General features: G+C 38.1%; 1 protein-coding gene across 1 annotated transcript in view; it reads right to left on the bottom strand.

Moving 5' to 3' along the window:
* Positions 1-15991, bottom strand: part of LOC150105438 (uncharacterized) — a 458416-nt gene that overhangs the window by 281743 nt on the left and 160682 nt on the right. The window contains exon 4 of the mRNA XM_090393963.1: positions 13383-13434. Within this exon, the coding sequence (XP_090250089.1) occupies positions 13383-13434 (52 nt within the window). The remainder of the gene's footprint in view (positions 1-13382; positions 13435-15991) is intronic.

Genomic DNA, 15991 nt, shown 5'->3' with positions numbered 1-15991 from the left:
AATGACCTTTATCGAAAACAAACTCGCAACATCAATCAAATTGCCGTTTCCATGGTGATACAGAAGTTCTTCCATTTGATCATCATTGCCATGGCAACCATTCTTCATACACGGGACATGATTCCCATTGAAATGTCGTGCAAGAACATCTTAGATGTCTTCTGAAAAATTGCTCAGACTTCTTTTTTTCACGTGCGTTTTTTATTCCCCCGTCGCCGAAGAGTCGGTTTCACGTTCAAACGGCCATTAGTCCGTTGTAACGTGTGGTTGCCATGGGTTACTTTTACAACCTCTGGGAATCAGTCCACTGGACCAGCACGCGCAGCTGCTGCGTTTGCTTGCTTAACTTCTAAAAACTCTCAGAATGTGTTGAACAGAAAAAAAAAAAAAAATGTCTGTATGCGGTTGAAAACGCAATAAAAGACGGAGAAAGCGGGTGATTAAAGACACCCAACTTAAGACTGCCAAATGAAAAGAAAAAAGTAAGAAATATATTATTCCTGATGATGATTGTAGTTAGGCTCGAAACTTCACATTTCAAGGTGTTGTGGTGATTACAACCAGTGAAACGGGATCGTTTAAGGGTCATCCAACACTTTTGGTTTCCATAGAAACGACATCCAAAGGACTGATTTACGCCTAATGGCGGGTGCTGGTGTCTCCGGAGTACTCGACGTAATTGGTTCAATTCAAACTACGGCACACCGCATCTTCCGTTTACCGACACTTCGTGGATGAGATAATTAAGATGAACAAAGGGTTTGAGTGGGTGTCACCAAGAATAAGACGCATAAATGGCAGCCAGCTATTAATAGGCGATGACGTCACACGCTTTGATTTCAGGACCGCAAAATTTGTTATTCGTAAGTTGCATCTACGGCACTGAATTTATTGCATGAACAACGCGGAGTTGGGAAACAATGTGTATGTGTCTGTACAATGCGTTGTGTACGTGTCTGTCTCCTCCCCTCTTTTCCTTCTTACCCTTAATAGTCGCGATCCGAAATAACTTTAACCCCCCCCCCCCTTAGTTCCACGAACAATTGCAGACAGATAATCGGCAAAACTGTATGTCAAACAGATGTGTCTCGCGAGTTCGCGGTAGAAAGTAGTTCAGCGAATGAGAAAAGAGACAGAAGGAAGGAAGGAAGGGAGTGTTTCGTGGAAGTCACTGATTCACGTCAAATTCCTCCCTTGTTGACGCTTCTCAAAATGCAGTCAATAAAAGAGAAGTCTGGCCTAAGAAAACACAGGCCCATCACACAGTAACAGTTTCAATAGACATTTCCTTATTAAGGACATTTCCGAGTAAACGATGCAACATTACTTCACAGTTCAAACAAATGATCAAAAATATAGCACTTTATTTTGCCACATTTCGCAATGCTATAAAACGAAATGAAAAAAAAAAAAAAAAAACATGAACTCGTATGTCAGAAATATAATGAGATATGTAACAATGTGTCTCTTCCATTGTTTACGTCTGTCTGCTTCTTTTTGTGTTGTGCTCTAAATGCAATGCATTTAGAGCACAACAGTGAAAGAGACACTGTTTGGTCTCTTCCAGTGTTCTCTAAACAAATCATCAATTTAATTAAGTTAATGACTTAACAACTGAAAAGCAAGAGACGTTTCTTGTCAAGTCTACATTTTTGGAAGTGATGGAACTTCCTCTAAATGTCTCCCTTAGCCTGAAATTAAATAAAAATTCCTTGCCAAGAAGTCTGCAGTGTTCTGGTTCGCAATTACCAACTTCACCGCACGTTTCGTCACTGCCCAGAAATTAAACGTAGAACTTATTGCATTCTCAAGTGGCATTCTTATAAACCTCTTAGAGGACAAATGAAGGTCATGAATTCCAGCAAAGGAACTTTTTTTTTTTTTTTTGGTTTAGGTGCACACAGTTTACTTATTGTCATCGGTTGTTACGTGTGATGTTCTTTTGTCTCTAATTTTTTTTAATTAAAATTTTAATAATTATTCCAAATACTCAATCCATACTTTCGGATAGGAAAAAATAAAATGTAATACTTATTATTTTTTCAATATTTCTTTCACGGTTATGGCAGGTACTTTTTTATATTAAAAAGAAAAAAAATCGGATGAGGCAGATCTGGTTGAAGTCTATCCTTCGCACAGTCCCTAACGAGACTGTACCTCATTCAGATTTCTAAAAAACTCCCGACAAGAGAGGTCAGCAAGTTCAAACGTCAACCGGTGGTTGACGTTCAAAGAAACTGCGTATTCGGCGGGTTTTCGATGGCTCTCCTTTTCCCACGCTATGAAAACATCGAACCAAAGAGAAAGGCGAAAGGTCATATCAATATTGAGTGTCGGTCGAAGGCGAATTTTTGTAACATAAAGGTCTAAGAATGGCCATAATACGTTAGCAAGCAAATTGCATTCAGAATCGTCTAAGAATAGCTTATAGGAATCAATAGCACGTGAGCTAAGAAAAGATTCCATAGATGTCGCATGATGCGCATTAGAATTGCGACTGCGCGATCGAGTCAGCACCTGTTTCTGTTGCTTGAAGTGCAATTTGCACTCAGTGCTATAATGGGTGGTCATCTGCCGTATTAGTACTACTCGAAGGTGAACCCGCATCTGAATTTTTTGTTGTGTCCCAATATTTCTTAAAAGGATGCCATAAAAAATTTATAAAAAACATCGGTTTAGCATCGGCAATGAGGAAAATACTGTTTATCCAGAATGCAGTGAATGTAGAGTATTTTATTTATCAGGATGAGCATTGAGGTGCAATGAAATTATTTAAAAATTATAATAAAATTTCGGTTCAACAACAATATTCGACAAGATGGAGCTTGACAGCTAATGTTGGGAGCTATTACACCAACTGAAAGAAATGTGATAAGTCATGAACGAATTCAGTAAAAATTATGTCGCTGTAGAGCAGGGATCGGCAAAGTGGTCGATGTGACTATCCAAGGGGTCAAAAGGGGGTCAATAAACATCTAAAACGATTTTGAGTAATACCTAGTAAACATGCAACGCCAACTGGCTGAGCCAACGAGGGAGAAGCGCAAGCTCTCCCTGATGAAGACATTTAGAACAGACACAATCAGGGCTGGTGCGCATTCATCGCCCATAGCTATCAGAGTGGTGTTCAGTGATCTGATAACTTTGAATTTACTGTGTAATTTTTTAAGTTATAGTGCCTGTAATGGCGGCCCCTGATAGTAAGAAGTACAAACGGTATTCGCAAGAGTATTGAATATTTGGATTTATACCAATGAAACAATGCCTATTATGTAAAAAGACTTTCAGTAATGATGCCATAACGAGCTTGCAAAGATGAAAGACCATCTCAAAAGGGTTCACTCTGATAAGAAAAACAACAATCTTATTTTTTTTTAAAGCTCATAAAACGACTAAATTTAAAGACTTTTTAAAAGTACCTGCCAGTAGAGATTATGAAGGAGGACTGAAGGCATCATATAGTATCTCTCTTAATATAACAAAGAATGGAAAAACCACATACCATTGGTGAAGAGATCATCATGCCAGCCATTAAAGATGTGTTTGAAACTGTTATGAAGAAAGACTCTCAACTTGTTTTAAAATGTACCTTTAAGTGCAAAGACAGTGAGCCAGCCTGTTGATGAGATGGCCAATGATGTGGAGAAAACTTTGGGGGTCAGAGCTTGAACACTACAAGTTTTCCATCCAACTCGATGAGTCAACGTGTGGTACTTCAAATATTCTCATGGCCTATGTGATAGTGAAATCCTGACGTGCATTGTTCACGAGTTTTTGTTCGCCAAATTCCTTAAAGCTGATGGGGAGACAATTTTGCGATGCCATTTGAAGAAACTTGATGTTCCCCTTGAAAATATTACTGCAGTGGGTACCGACAGTGCACCAGCAATGGCTGGCTGATACAGAGGATTTGCATTTTTACTAAAGAAAAAGTTTCCTGATATGCGCACTGTTCACTGTGTATTACACAGAACCCATCTTGTAGCCAAGAATCTAAGTGGCGAATTGTCTTAAAAATTGTGCATCAGGTGAGTGAATAAAATTAAAGCACATCCTTCGAATTCGCGACTGTTTGCGATGTTCGTGTGGGGAAAAAAAAAAAAAAAAAAAGATTAAATCTTAACCAACTTCTTTCGCACACGGAGATAAGGTGGTTGTCAAGAGGTGATTCCTTGCAAAGACTTGTTGACTTGCATGACTCCACTGTCGAGTTTCTTGCGGATGTGGACCAATCACTATGTGACGAGTTAAAAAAGTGTAAAAATCATCTTTTCTATTTGGCAGACCTATCGAAATTTAACGAATTACAGAAACGTCTGCAAGATCAGGTTATAATTAGTTACAAATTACAAGGTAAAGTTACAAAGGTTACAGCCCGAACAATGCTAATAGGCTTACAAGCTAAAATAGGCTCATTTAAATCTTCATTGGCACGTAAAGATTACAGCTATTTTTCAAACTTACGGCAATGGAAGATGGAGAAGAGGGAAAAATTTCAGACTGTGACCTAGAGATATACATAAATCACCTAGAAAAATTAAAGGAAGACTTCAAAGTACGTTTCAAGGAGTTGAAGAAAATGTAGACGTTGAAAATGCAGAGTCAAATTCAAAATCGTTGAATTTGACTTACAAGATGAGCTCGTTGATATATGTGTGGATCTCGAAGCTAAATCTTTGTTTAAAAACAAAAGCCTCAGTGACTATTTGGAGCAGTGAAATACTAATAATAAATACCTCAAGTTTAGTGCAGCAGTTGAACCCTTTTTCCTTGCATTCCCAAGTTCATACATGGTTGAAGCAGGTTTCAGCCATGCAAATTCACTTTTAGCAAAGGAGAGGAACAAAACGAAACTGGAAGAGCGTGATGACTTACGAATAAAACTCACCAATATCCAACCAAATATGAATGCAATGCATACTATTCATCAAACGCATCTTTCTCACTAACCATTCCAAGTAAATCAATAAAATGTAAGTAAATTTTTTATGTCCTTTATAAATTTCTTTAAGTATTTTCTTTAAATTTTTCTTATCGAGAAGCAGTAATGAAGTAAAAGGGTGAAGGAATTATTTTTTTTTTAATTGGGAAATTTATTATTGATATCATTTATTTATTTATTTAACATGGGGGTCGATGAGGGATCAATGGTCTAAAAAGTTTGCCGACCCCTGCTGTAGAGAGACGCATCTCTTATTGATTTTTTTATTCGTTTTTACTCAGTTGTGTAGAACTGTTTGCAACAAATCAACAAGAAAAACAAAGATTTTCTTCAATATAAAACTTGTAATCTTCAGAAAACGGTGAAAATTTTGTTTGATTTTGAATCTAAAATCGATAGCATTGAGAAAAATATTGATGAATGTTTTCAAACCACTAAAAATATCTGCCAGGATTTAATATTTTAACAGAGGGGAACAGAAGACATAAATAGTCTAAGAATCCTTCGAGAATGAAACGGGTACGGACTTCAAATGCGAAATAAATGACAGATTTATTGTATTCAATGAAACTTACAAAAAATTCAAAATTTTGTTTAAGAAATCCTCCGAAAATTCAATGACCACATTGTGATGTCATCAGGTACGACCTTACATGAATTTTATTCCGACGTTATTGATTTCATGGTCGTTGAGCGATGAGTCCATCGTGCTAGAACCATTCCTGAACTGTCCTCATGCTCAGAAGAAATTTCCATCGATGTTATTAGATATTAAACAAAATATAATCGTAATTAAGCTGCTATACAATTGTGTATTATCACGTGTGACGTCATTTCCGCAGTTCATTTGAGATTTTTCTTGCAGCTCTGATGTTTCACTGATGAAGGCCTTTTCGGTTTTTAACAGCTCAACAGCAAATGGACAGCCACTTTTCAGCTTTTTTTTTTATAATAATTTCTGCAATATGGATGAAGTACTCTTCGCTATTCATTCATCAATCAAAAAAAAAAGAAAAAATTATCAACATACGATAATCTTAATGCTAATAAAAGCAAATTGCATCTTTCCCTCTTTCTAATTCACTCGCAAAGAGCGGGTAGTTTATATTTTAAGGCTTGCAAAATAATTATTAATGGAGAAACAGCTGTAATTAATCTTCATTTAATTAGTTTCATTCGTAAATAAAAGTTCTCTTCGACTAAGGCGACTCGATAATTACATCTCGAGCGCCTAATTATTTTGAAATTTCATCCTTTTTCTTTTTTTTTTTTTCATTATTTGGTCTAAAGTTAATTACACGAAAGGGAAAAAAAAAACATTCTTCAACAATGATTTAGCTTCATCGAATTTCACAAGATTAGCGCGCGATTTGCTGATGGATGATTACACACGTGAAACGCGAAGCAAATGATTTAGTGCTAAGCCTAAATGTCTATTTAAAAACAGAGAAAAATATCCAATATTTTGTAAAGTAGGAAATGTAATCGAGTCGAATTTGGTAGTCCCCCCCCCTCCACAAGTATTATACGAAGTGTAGAGGAAGAAATTACTGATAATTCAATTTAGGAATGGAACACTAAAAAGAATTTACGGAAATACTGACGCTTTCCGTCACAACCGATCACTTGACTCAACTCAGACTTGCCAAACCGCATTGTTTCAAACAAACCATTCCACGATTTTTATTTACCGGCCTACACGTGTTTGATGACAATTCCAAGGTCAAATGAAGGTGAAATGACTATTCTCATCTATCTATCCGAATGCATGTTCCAATGCCGGTTATCAGATGATGAGGAAGGTCGACGTGTCCTCACTGACTCTTCTTTCATACTTTCCACGCAAATTAACATGAGGAAAACACTCGTGACTCTGCGCATGCTCAGAGAAAGATAAAATCCTGACTTTGGGGTAATCAATGCCCGAGAGAGTAAATGCGCATAGCAACGGCTCGAAACGCTATTAAGCATCCAGTGTGGTGTGCCGAAACAATTATGAAGACGATGCGCATAGTGAGATGCTAATCGGTGATATTTCCAGGGAAAGGGGGGTGGGTGGGACTGTCTCTACGGTGCAGTTGTATTTCTTCTCAAGGTCACGGTTAATGTTTGTCTTAGTCTTAACTGTAGGACGGTTGCGATGGCAACAAGTACGTTTCCCCAAAGCTTCAATGGGCAGTCGAAAGCGGACTAAACCGGATAAACAACCCCTTCCCAAACCACGAGGCGTTACAGGAAGTAAGAAACGACCGAATGCATACACGGAACAGTGAACACAACACGATCCACTTATCCTAACAGATGCGTTCAGTTTCGGTATCCGTTTTTATTATTTATACATCGCCATTTTCCGTGTTGAGGTTACGGACATGCCCTTTTTTTTTTTTTTTTTTTGCTTTTTTTAATAAGGTTTAGTTAAAAATTGAAATTTCCTTCGCAACACCGACGGTTTCAAGGAAAAAGAGGCGACCTTGAAGCTCGATGGAGAGATGCTCGTGAAAAAACAGAAGTGAAACGAAGAGTGGAGAAAGTCAAAATCAACAGGTTTGTGGGAAAAATATAACATGGGATTACAAAAAAAAAGAAAGAAGAAAAAAAGCAAATGCACACTTTTAAATTCACGCTTCGATGACTTTTACACGCATGCGTGAAGACTACTTCGACAATTTGGAATGGAATGCTCACCGTATACTATTTTTTATGTAACTCCCACCCACGAAAGGTTGTAAACCTATAGTACATCAGTATGGTGGGTGGGGTAAAGAGGTTTTATATATTTTTGTTTATTTTTTATATTTTTATTTATTTTTTGCACAGTTCCGAAATTCTGTGGTAGAGATCAACCGGGCGATGAAAATCATCTCCCACCTAAAGACGATCACAGATATCCATGTCTAAGGTGGGATTGGAATCAGCAATCTATTGGTTGGAGAGTGGTACGCTAACGACTCCGCAACTAGGCCAGTGGAATATGCCTATTCAAAGACCATCCTTTAAGTTCCGCATTTTAGGCCAAAGGATGTAATCTTTGGGAAATGAGAAGGAAGGTAAAAAGTATGAGCCTTATTGAAAAAAAAAAAAAAAAAAAGATGAGATTTGCAAGAGATTCGGAACAATCTTTTGTTTCCGTTTTCACTCTTGAAACCAATACGCGTGGAATGTAAGTCAATAGTCGAAACATGCTTGAGATTCTGAACAAACTGCTCAATTTGCATTGCTCCCTGTCCTTCTTGCTTGACGCTCTTTCACTTTTCGAGTCAACTGTCACGTGAGTGGGATCATCTACCCAATTAAGGTTACAGAACTTTGAGATTCTTGAACCGCTGAGAATTCTTGAAATGGATGAAGTCTTCGCTAAAAGCTTTTTGTGAAAAGATGGCTCTGGTCAGAAACTTAATGATGGATCCATCATTAAGTTTCTGACCAGAGCCATCTTAAGATGAATCCATCTTCATCCACCATGAAGATGGATTCTGATTAAGTTATTAATGAACTTACGGATGGCTCCACCTTAAGATGGAGCCATCCGTAAGTTCATCTGGGGTTAAGGGGATTTTACCATCCAGTGCTGACTTCAAAGACGAGCCATTAGAATATACCAGAAAGGCCTACCTTTGTGCTAACGAAGACAATCAAACCCATTTGTTGATGGAAGAATTCCCTCATTACAAAGTTTGATGGATCTCTTAGATTCCTTTTCCCGTGCATTAATCTCACCAGAATATTTTGTACTGCAAATGAACCTCTGTTGCATGCCGCCTTCTATTGGACCGCAAAATAAACATTTCACGTTTATAAATATGCAAAATGGTTAAGGGCAACAGTTTTATGCTGTGCAGAAGTGGGGTGATCGTCCGTGTCGGTACCAAGCTGGTGATGAGCGCTTAAGAATAATTTTCTATAAAGAATTCGAAAATTATCTCATATGACGTCACAAGAAAGGCAAATAAGTATGTCTTTTATGGCATTACTCTGAATATTCAAATATTTATGAGAATTAGATTACATACATTGAAGTTAATAAATATCTTCCTTCTTATTAGGCCTATTGGCCTGTTACGAAGCTGTCCTAGGTCCTTTCAAGCCGTACCCGTCCCGGATATAAAGCGGCTAGCCCTATGCCTCCCGGTGTGTGTCCTATGTCTGTAGATGCATGTGTTCACGGGGCCGGTTTGCCTGCTTTACGGGATGAAAAACCCCTCAGTCCACGCCAAAGACTAGCTAACTTGACTATGTCTCAAAAGGATCCTTAAGCTCCTCACGTCTGCGACGAGAATCGAACCCGGGACACTCCTTTCTCAGCCATATCGTTGCGAAGCGCATAGCCACTAGACCAGTGATGGCGAACCTATGACACGCGTGTCAGCACTAACACACTTTAGGGTTTCACGTGACACACCTTGGATGTTGAAAAATATTGGAATTCTGATGGAAAAAACTGCGATAAATCGTGTAAGATCGCTCTCAGTTAAGGCGAAGGTAGGTTTGTTCATTGAAAGAACTTTCTACCAGTAGGCAGCAACAGAAAAGTCGTTAAATGTAAGTTTGTAATTTCAGTTTATTAAATTAATTGTATAATATGAATTCATAGATTTTTATATCAATGTCCTATTAAATAAATAGCCTAATATGATATGTATAAGTCACCATCTATGATTATAATGCATGTATGCAAGTGGCACACCAACAACGCAATATTTAAAATAAAAAAAAATTTGACACACCTGGGTAAAAAGGTTCGCCATCACTGCACTAGACTAACTGCGCGGACAAATTAATAAATATAAAATTAATATTAATATAATTATATTTATATAATAACCAATAAATATTATACACTAGATATCCTCGTGATATGTCAGAATGTGGAAAATAACCACAGAAGCTACAAAAAGAAATTTTTGTACGATTTATTTGGAATTAATTGACATAGTTATGTATTTGAGTTCGGGCTTTCATTATCATAGGTAATAAATTGACACGCCAAAAAGTTTTTTTTTTTTTGGGGGGGGGGGTGTCTACTCGGAGGCATCAAAGTCGAAATTAAAGTTACGAAAAAAATACCCAAGAAAGTCTAATTCTAATTACTACCACTAATAACAACAACAACAATAATAATAAGCATGGGCGTCCGCAGAAGGGGAAAAACGGGATACTCACCCCCCCCCCGGGATCTATTTGTGAGGAAAAAAAATTAATTAAATAAAAATTTATTGATGTAATTATTTGTCTCCAAGCTTTGACCTCCCCCACCCCCTTGAAAATTTTCTGCGGACGCCCATGATAATAAGGATGCAATTGCCAAAAGATACACCAAGGAAGACTCTCTCTCTCTCTCTTGCCAATTATAATACAGTCGGAGTGGGGGGGGCATCCGTTGCTGCTATTGGTCCAAATGTTTATTAGTCCATAAGACTACCTGGGAAGGCATTTATCATGGTTGACCTTACTCCCATAGCGATCGCCCTCCGTGACTGAGATCGCTCTTGTTAACAGCAGTGAACACACCTTAGAAAAACAGACAACAGTCGGATTGTGAACCGCACACAATGCACTAATTGTCTTTCGTTCGCTCGCGCGCGTGCACACACACACACACACACAAAGCACACCTCCAGCCATTCCCTGACACATCTGCTTCTACACTTACCTGAATTATTTCGCTTTTTTTTACGGGCTCTGTAGCGACGATAGATCGGCAGAACGACTTTCAGACGTGGCATTGTACACTCACCAACCTACAGTAAACAACGAATCTTACTTTCACTTTCTCAATTCCGATGAAAAGTGTCGGAATAAACGCCGGAATAGTATGTCACGCAGGAAATGGAAATCGGATTTTTATTTTTACTTTTTTTTTTTAGTTTCTGCTTGCATCCGCTGTGAGGCGCTGTTAGCAAGAGATCGGCTTGTAACCAGGCTATAGTCGCTTGCGTCAGGCGAGAACAAACCGGTAGCCGAGAGAAGAAAACACACACGTAAGGGTAAATAGGACACTATTGATTGGAGTGACGGAGGTCGTTTTAACGAATGCTTGAAGGTCAGTACGAGATATCGACCTTCGGACATGACCGCCATTTGAGCTGTTAAAAATAGCAACGGGGGGAATACGGCACGTGGAGGTTTTTTGCAGAGTCAAGTAAGTGCAAAGTAACATTTGCGATGGATAAAAAAATTCAAACGATATGCGACTGCAAATTTCTTCCATTGGACGAATGAAAGCCACACTCAACATTTATTGATTGCTGTTTCCAGACCACTTTCTATCACTGAATTTACCGAGTTGGTGTTCATGCAGGACTATTAAGAGACGATGGGTCGCTTAGTAACTAAATAACAGTTTGCATAGAACTAGTGTGACGTCAATAGCATGCAGGGCGTTACCTAATCAAACATGGAATCGTGGGAATCCTAAAGGACTGAAAATATTTCGAAATTACTCTTTGGGTGCAACGTGGTGCCATCTAGGATCAGGTAATAGAATTACCAAGTGCATTTATCTTGAATTAACTCAGATTCGGAATTTCCTTATTGATGTCACACTAGAGAAAGATTAAAAACGGAAGTGATAAAATGAATATTTTCCCAAATATTGACGCTCCACTATGGGCTATGATTAGTTCGAATGCAATCGTCTGATATAATGAGCACACCAATATTTTGCGTCACCTGGTGTTGCAAAAATGAAAGACAAGTGGTCTTCCGGCCAGACGGCACCTTATTTCTTTGGTGTCTGGTTAAGGAACAGTCGCCGTGAATGTCAGGGCAAGTTCCAAAGGTGCTGTGCGATTATGGCATTGGGGGCGGGGCAATTATGGACGGATGGCTTTCCTTTGCCCAGACAGGAAGGGTAAAGGTGAATCGAGTATGGATGGTAGCGACAGGCTAAGACCATCTGCCTTTGTACTCTAAATAAGGGCCCCCGAGACACATCTTCACTTTCCTAGCCCCCCCCCCCCCCCACACAAACCGGAAATGTGTCTGGCATGTCACATGTGTGACGAGTATCCAAAATACGGAGAAACTCTAAGAGAGTAAAGCCTAGTTTGAAAAAAATGCTCTTTTCTTGTTATTACTGATATCTGCACTGAGTTCCATCATATTATAATAAAGCACCACTAAAAGAAGCATACAAAGTTGGATTGACAGATTCAGCAAACATGGATCTTAATTCAAAATTTCCCAATATGTCTACTATTTCGTCTTGTGTTTGTTTTTAGAACTGCACCTAAAATTATGCGTTTCAAATTCACAATTTATGGCAATAATTTAAAAATATTTCGTTCACTCGTGTAACTACTACTTAAAAAGATATTACTTAAGAAAAAAAAGTCATAAAATAGACCAACTTTCATAAAGTGCATCTAACAAATGTGAAAAAATTTTTTCGTTTGTTTTTTAAAGTGATGACATCTTATTGGTTAATTGTTGCTTGTGGCATTTCAGTGCGTCACGTATTTATGTTGTTGTAATATAATTCAACCTAACAATATAAACGCTTTATATTGTTAGATTGAAGACTGATATGAAAGCCAACTCATATTCTGTAGAGGCAACATGGAAACTGCATAACAATTAGGCCTCGTCTTTCCTCAGGGAGAAATGCCAGCTCGGTTTTTTTCTATTCCGAAAAATAAATTGCGTGTTAATTGGTAATGACGAAGGTTTACTGGACATCTCTAACAGAATTTGAATTCCAACTATTTAAATTCATCAGTGTTCATTTTAATGCGATATTCAGACGATCTGCTTTTACTTCTGTTCGTAGATTGTTTTTCCCCGTAAAGGTTGCGACTGCTGATGAAGGGGTGTCTTGTGTGTAAATGCCCGACAATTATGAAGATATAAAAAGCGCATTCTTATAGGAAATTATACATCATTGCAATATTTATGAATTCCTTAGGTTAATTATTTAGTTTAATTGCAGCAGTTATCATATATGAGGATGAAGAAATACACTAAAATAATAAAGGCGGAAATTGGATGGCAAAATAATTATCACGGCAATACAAATAGTAGAGGATTAGTGATTTATAAATAGCTAAGTGAGAAGAGAATCTATATCAGAGTTCGTTTCCATGTGTGAGTGGCGCCATCTAGGAACTATAAAAAGAAGTCAAGTATTTCTCATTCCTTTATTTAGTGCATTGGTTTTTGTAGAAAATAGAAAAAAAAAATATGACAAGAAAATTATTAAATATTCTAAAAAGAAAACTTAATTTTTAGCCATAAATTTTATTTATTTAATTAATTTATAATTTTATTTATTTCCCGCAAACGAGCCTCACTGTCAGGATGATCAATAGAAAAATCTTTTTCTTTTTTATAACACGATTAAAGTTATAATATTTGAAATAAAGACATAATTAAATTATTTCAAGTGAAAGGTGCGTTTTTTTTTCAGATATTTGACACCACAAAAGCACATGCCAATACTCACCCCCAGGGATAGGACTATTTGATCCACTATTTCCTCCACTTCCTCCAAGTTTCTATAAGAAAAAGCAAAAAAAAATCGGAATACATGCACACAGGATGGATTTAAATTGTTAAGGAAATTTTAAATAATTTCAGAAATGTATTAAAAAAAAAATCAAATCATAAAATACAGAAGAGCGGTGGCGCCATCTAGTTCCTAACAACTGAACAAGATCGGTTAAAATAATTGACGCAACCCAGGAAGAGAAAGGTGATGTGTGTTAAATTGATTATGAGATGTTTTCAATATTTATTAACTAGTGTTAGCCATGGCTTAATGATTAAATAAAAGAATCCGCATCATGAATGAAGCTATTACTTCAATAAGATAATTATAAATTCTGAGTAATGACAACATGCATTTGGAGGAGGACGTACTTGACACAATCGAAGAATAAAAACGAAACTGTGATGTTCTACTGCACAAATATTTAATTGTGGCAAAATGCCAAGATATGATCACGTGTTCGACCGTTTCAAATGAAGCCAGATAAAAGAGATTTTCTTTGTACGAAGTGCATTTTCCATGACAGGCAAGTCATTCTTGAAGGTTGTAAACAATGCGATACCAGTTGGTAACAATGGAACCAAAATAGTTTGCTGTCATTTCACGTGTATGATGCACAGATGACAAGAATGTAATCTCGAGTAACGCAACAGATTCCAAAGGAATTTTATTTTAATTAAACAGCCCATTTCCTCATTTTTAGAATGAAGACGATCTACTTATTGTTACTAAGCAAATCCTTCCCGTTTTTTTTTTTTTTTTCCCCTCCTACAGTAGAATAGCACGAGGATTGCATGCTGGTTTTTTTTTTTTTTTCCCATCAGATGTTGATGCATTCCTGATGTCTGCATTCTTGTTTAATAGTCAAGGACGGTCAAGGTCGAGCTGATACGCAAAATACAGCGTGTTTAGTTACGGTTTTCGTGACGAAGATGTCCCGTGTGTGCACACTGATAACTAAATGGTTCGTGTGTGTGCGGTCATTTCCGTAGATAGAAAGTAACTACCGACTGGACGTCACTGGGAAGGTGTGTGGGAGGAAAATTTGAATACTTAACGGTGGCCATAAAGATAATTGTTTGCAATACTGTGCAAAGATAACAATTCTGTTAACATCTGTGTGCTGTGCATGAGTCTCCGACACACCACGGCCGGCCTTAGGCATGGCAATTCAAGGTGATGCATTGGAAAATAGTCGGTTATTCTTTCTTTCTTTTTATTTATTTTTCATTCGTTTAGCAAATGCTGTTTAGAAATATACCGTTCTCTACTCGTGCATGGATGGTCTTAACAATTTTCCGCCTCATGTATTGCAGGCGACGGTTAGGCGGATATTAGCTGAACTAAAAGATGCAAACTCTCACACCCTATTTTCCCCCACAAATGTCACAGGGCAATTCACAGCAGCGAGGGGGTTCTCGGAAGCGTACGGAGAATGGAATCATAAGCGATGCCCCTTCCGTGTCAACATTGACACTCGGGCTATAAATATTACGAACGCTCAACCACAAAAGAACTATTTACGTGTCCGTTAAGCGGGTGTCAGCCGTTTAATGTGGTCAGTGCACGTAGCTTGATTACGCGACCCTAGTTGTGATTCTCATTTGCCTTGAAATTCTCGATCTCACACGAGCATTCCAACCCCCTCCCATTCATAAATAACGCACTGTAAGGGGTACGGGGTGGGGGATCTTCGGGTATAAGATGTTATCTTTAAATGGTTCGGAGTGTAAACATTTTAATCCGGTTCGGCACTTTGCCAATGTTACGGCAGATCTTCGTAGCAGCCGCAAACACCACCGTGCGATTAAACATGTCACCTCAAGGCCGTGCAAGACAATTAAATACAGCTGTGTGAGCTCGTACGATGCTAAACCCCCACGTGACCACAAACGTGTTCGTAGCTGACAAACCAGCGGATTCATTTCCGCTGCATCACACCGCAATGTGGCTTCCTTTCGCCAACTAGCGTTGTAAGAAGCCGCTGACATTCGGGAAGAAATCTCAAGAATCTTCTTCAAACAAAAAGCTCTCTCCGGAAGAATCCGTCTTCCCGTAGATTTTCAAGACAACCCTCCTGTAACAGAAGCTTAGGCCGAATGGATGTTTACGTCGCTGAACAAATAAACTCAGCCAACGGACTATTTGATCAGCGATTTAGAGAGGGGGGAAAAGAATGAAACCCGTCTGTTTGATTCGCTCCTCCCTCAAGGCATACAGGAAGCGACTTCCGTCATCAAAAAAGGCGACGATAATCGGACTATTCAACCGCAAAATAAACAAATTTCTCAGAAACGAAGTAATTGGGGTGAAGAAGATCATTAACCGCAGTTAAGCCTAATTACCGTAGGCTAACCTGACTAGCATTATTGAAGTGTTGGCCAACTTTAACCTGACATAACGAGTCTGTTACAGCGAGGATTGGTTTCATTGCAAGTGACGGTTGAATGATTAACTGCCGACAATCCCATTCTAAAATTCCCTTTTTGATCATTTCTGAGATCTTGATGAATTATAACCTTAAGAGTTCGGTATTTGTGGTTAACAACGGGTTAAAGGTCAAA

The sequence above is a fragment of the Typopeltis vanoorti genome, chromosome 6, assembly GCF_054136105.1.
Source record: "Typopeltis vanoorti isolate ZY-2024b chromosome 6, IOZ_Tvanoo_1.0, whole genome shotgun sequence".
NCBI classification, from domain to species: domain Eukaryota; kingdom Metazoa; phylum Arthropoda; class Arachnida; order Uropygi; family Thelyphonidae; genus Typopeltis; species Typopeltis vanoorti.
Note: the sequence above shows the minus strand (reverse complement) of the source record. Positions and strands in the feature narration are given on the sequence as shown.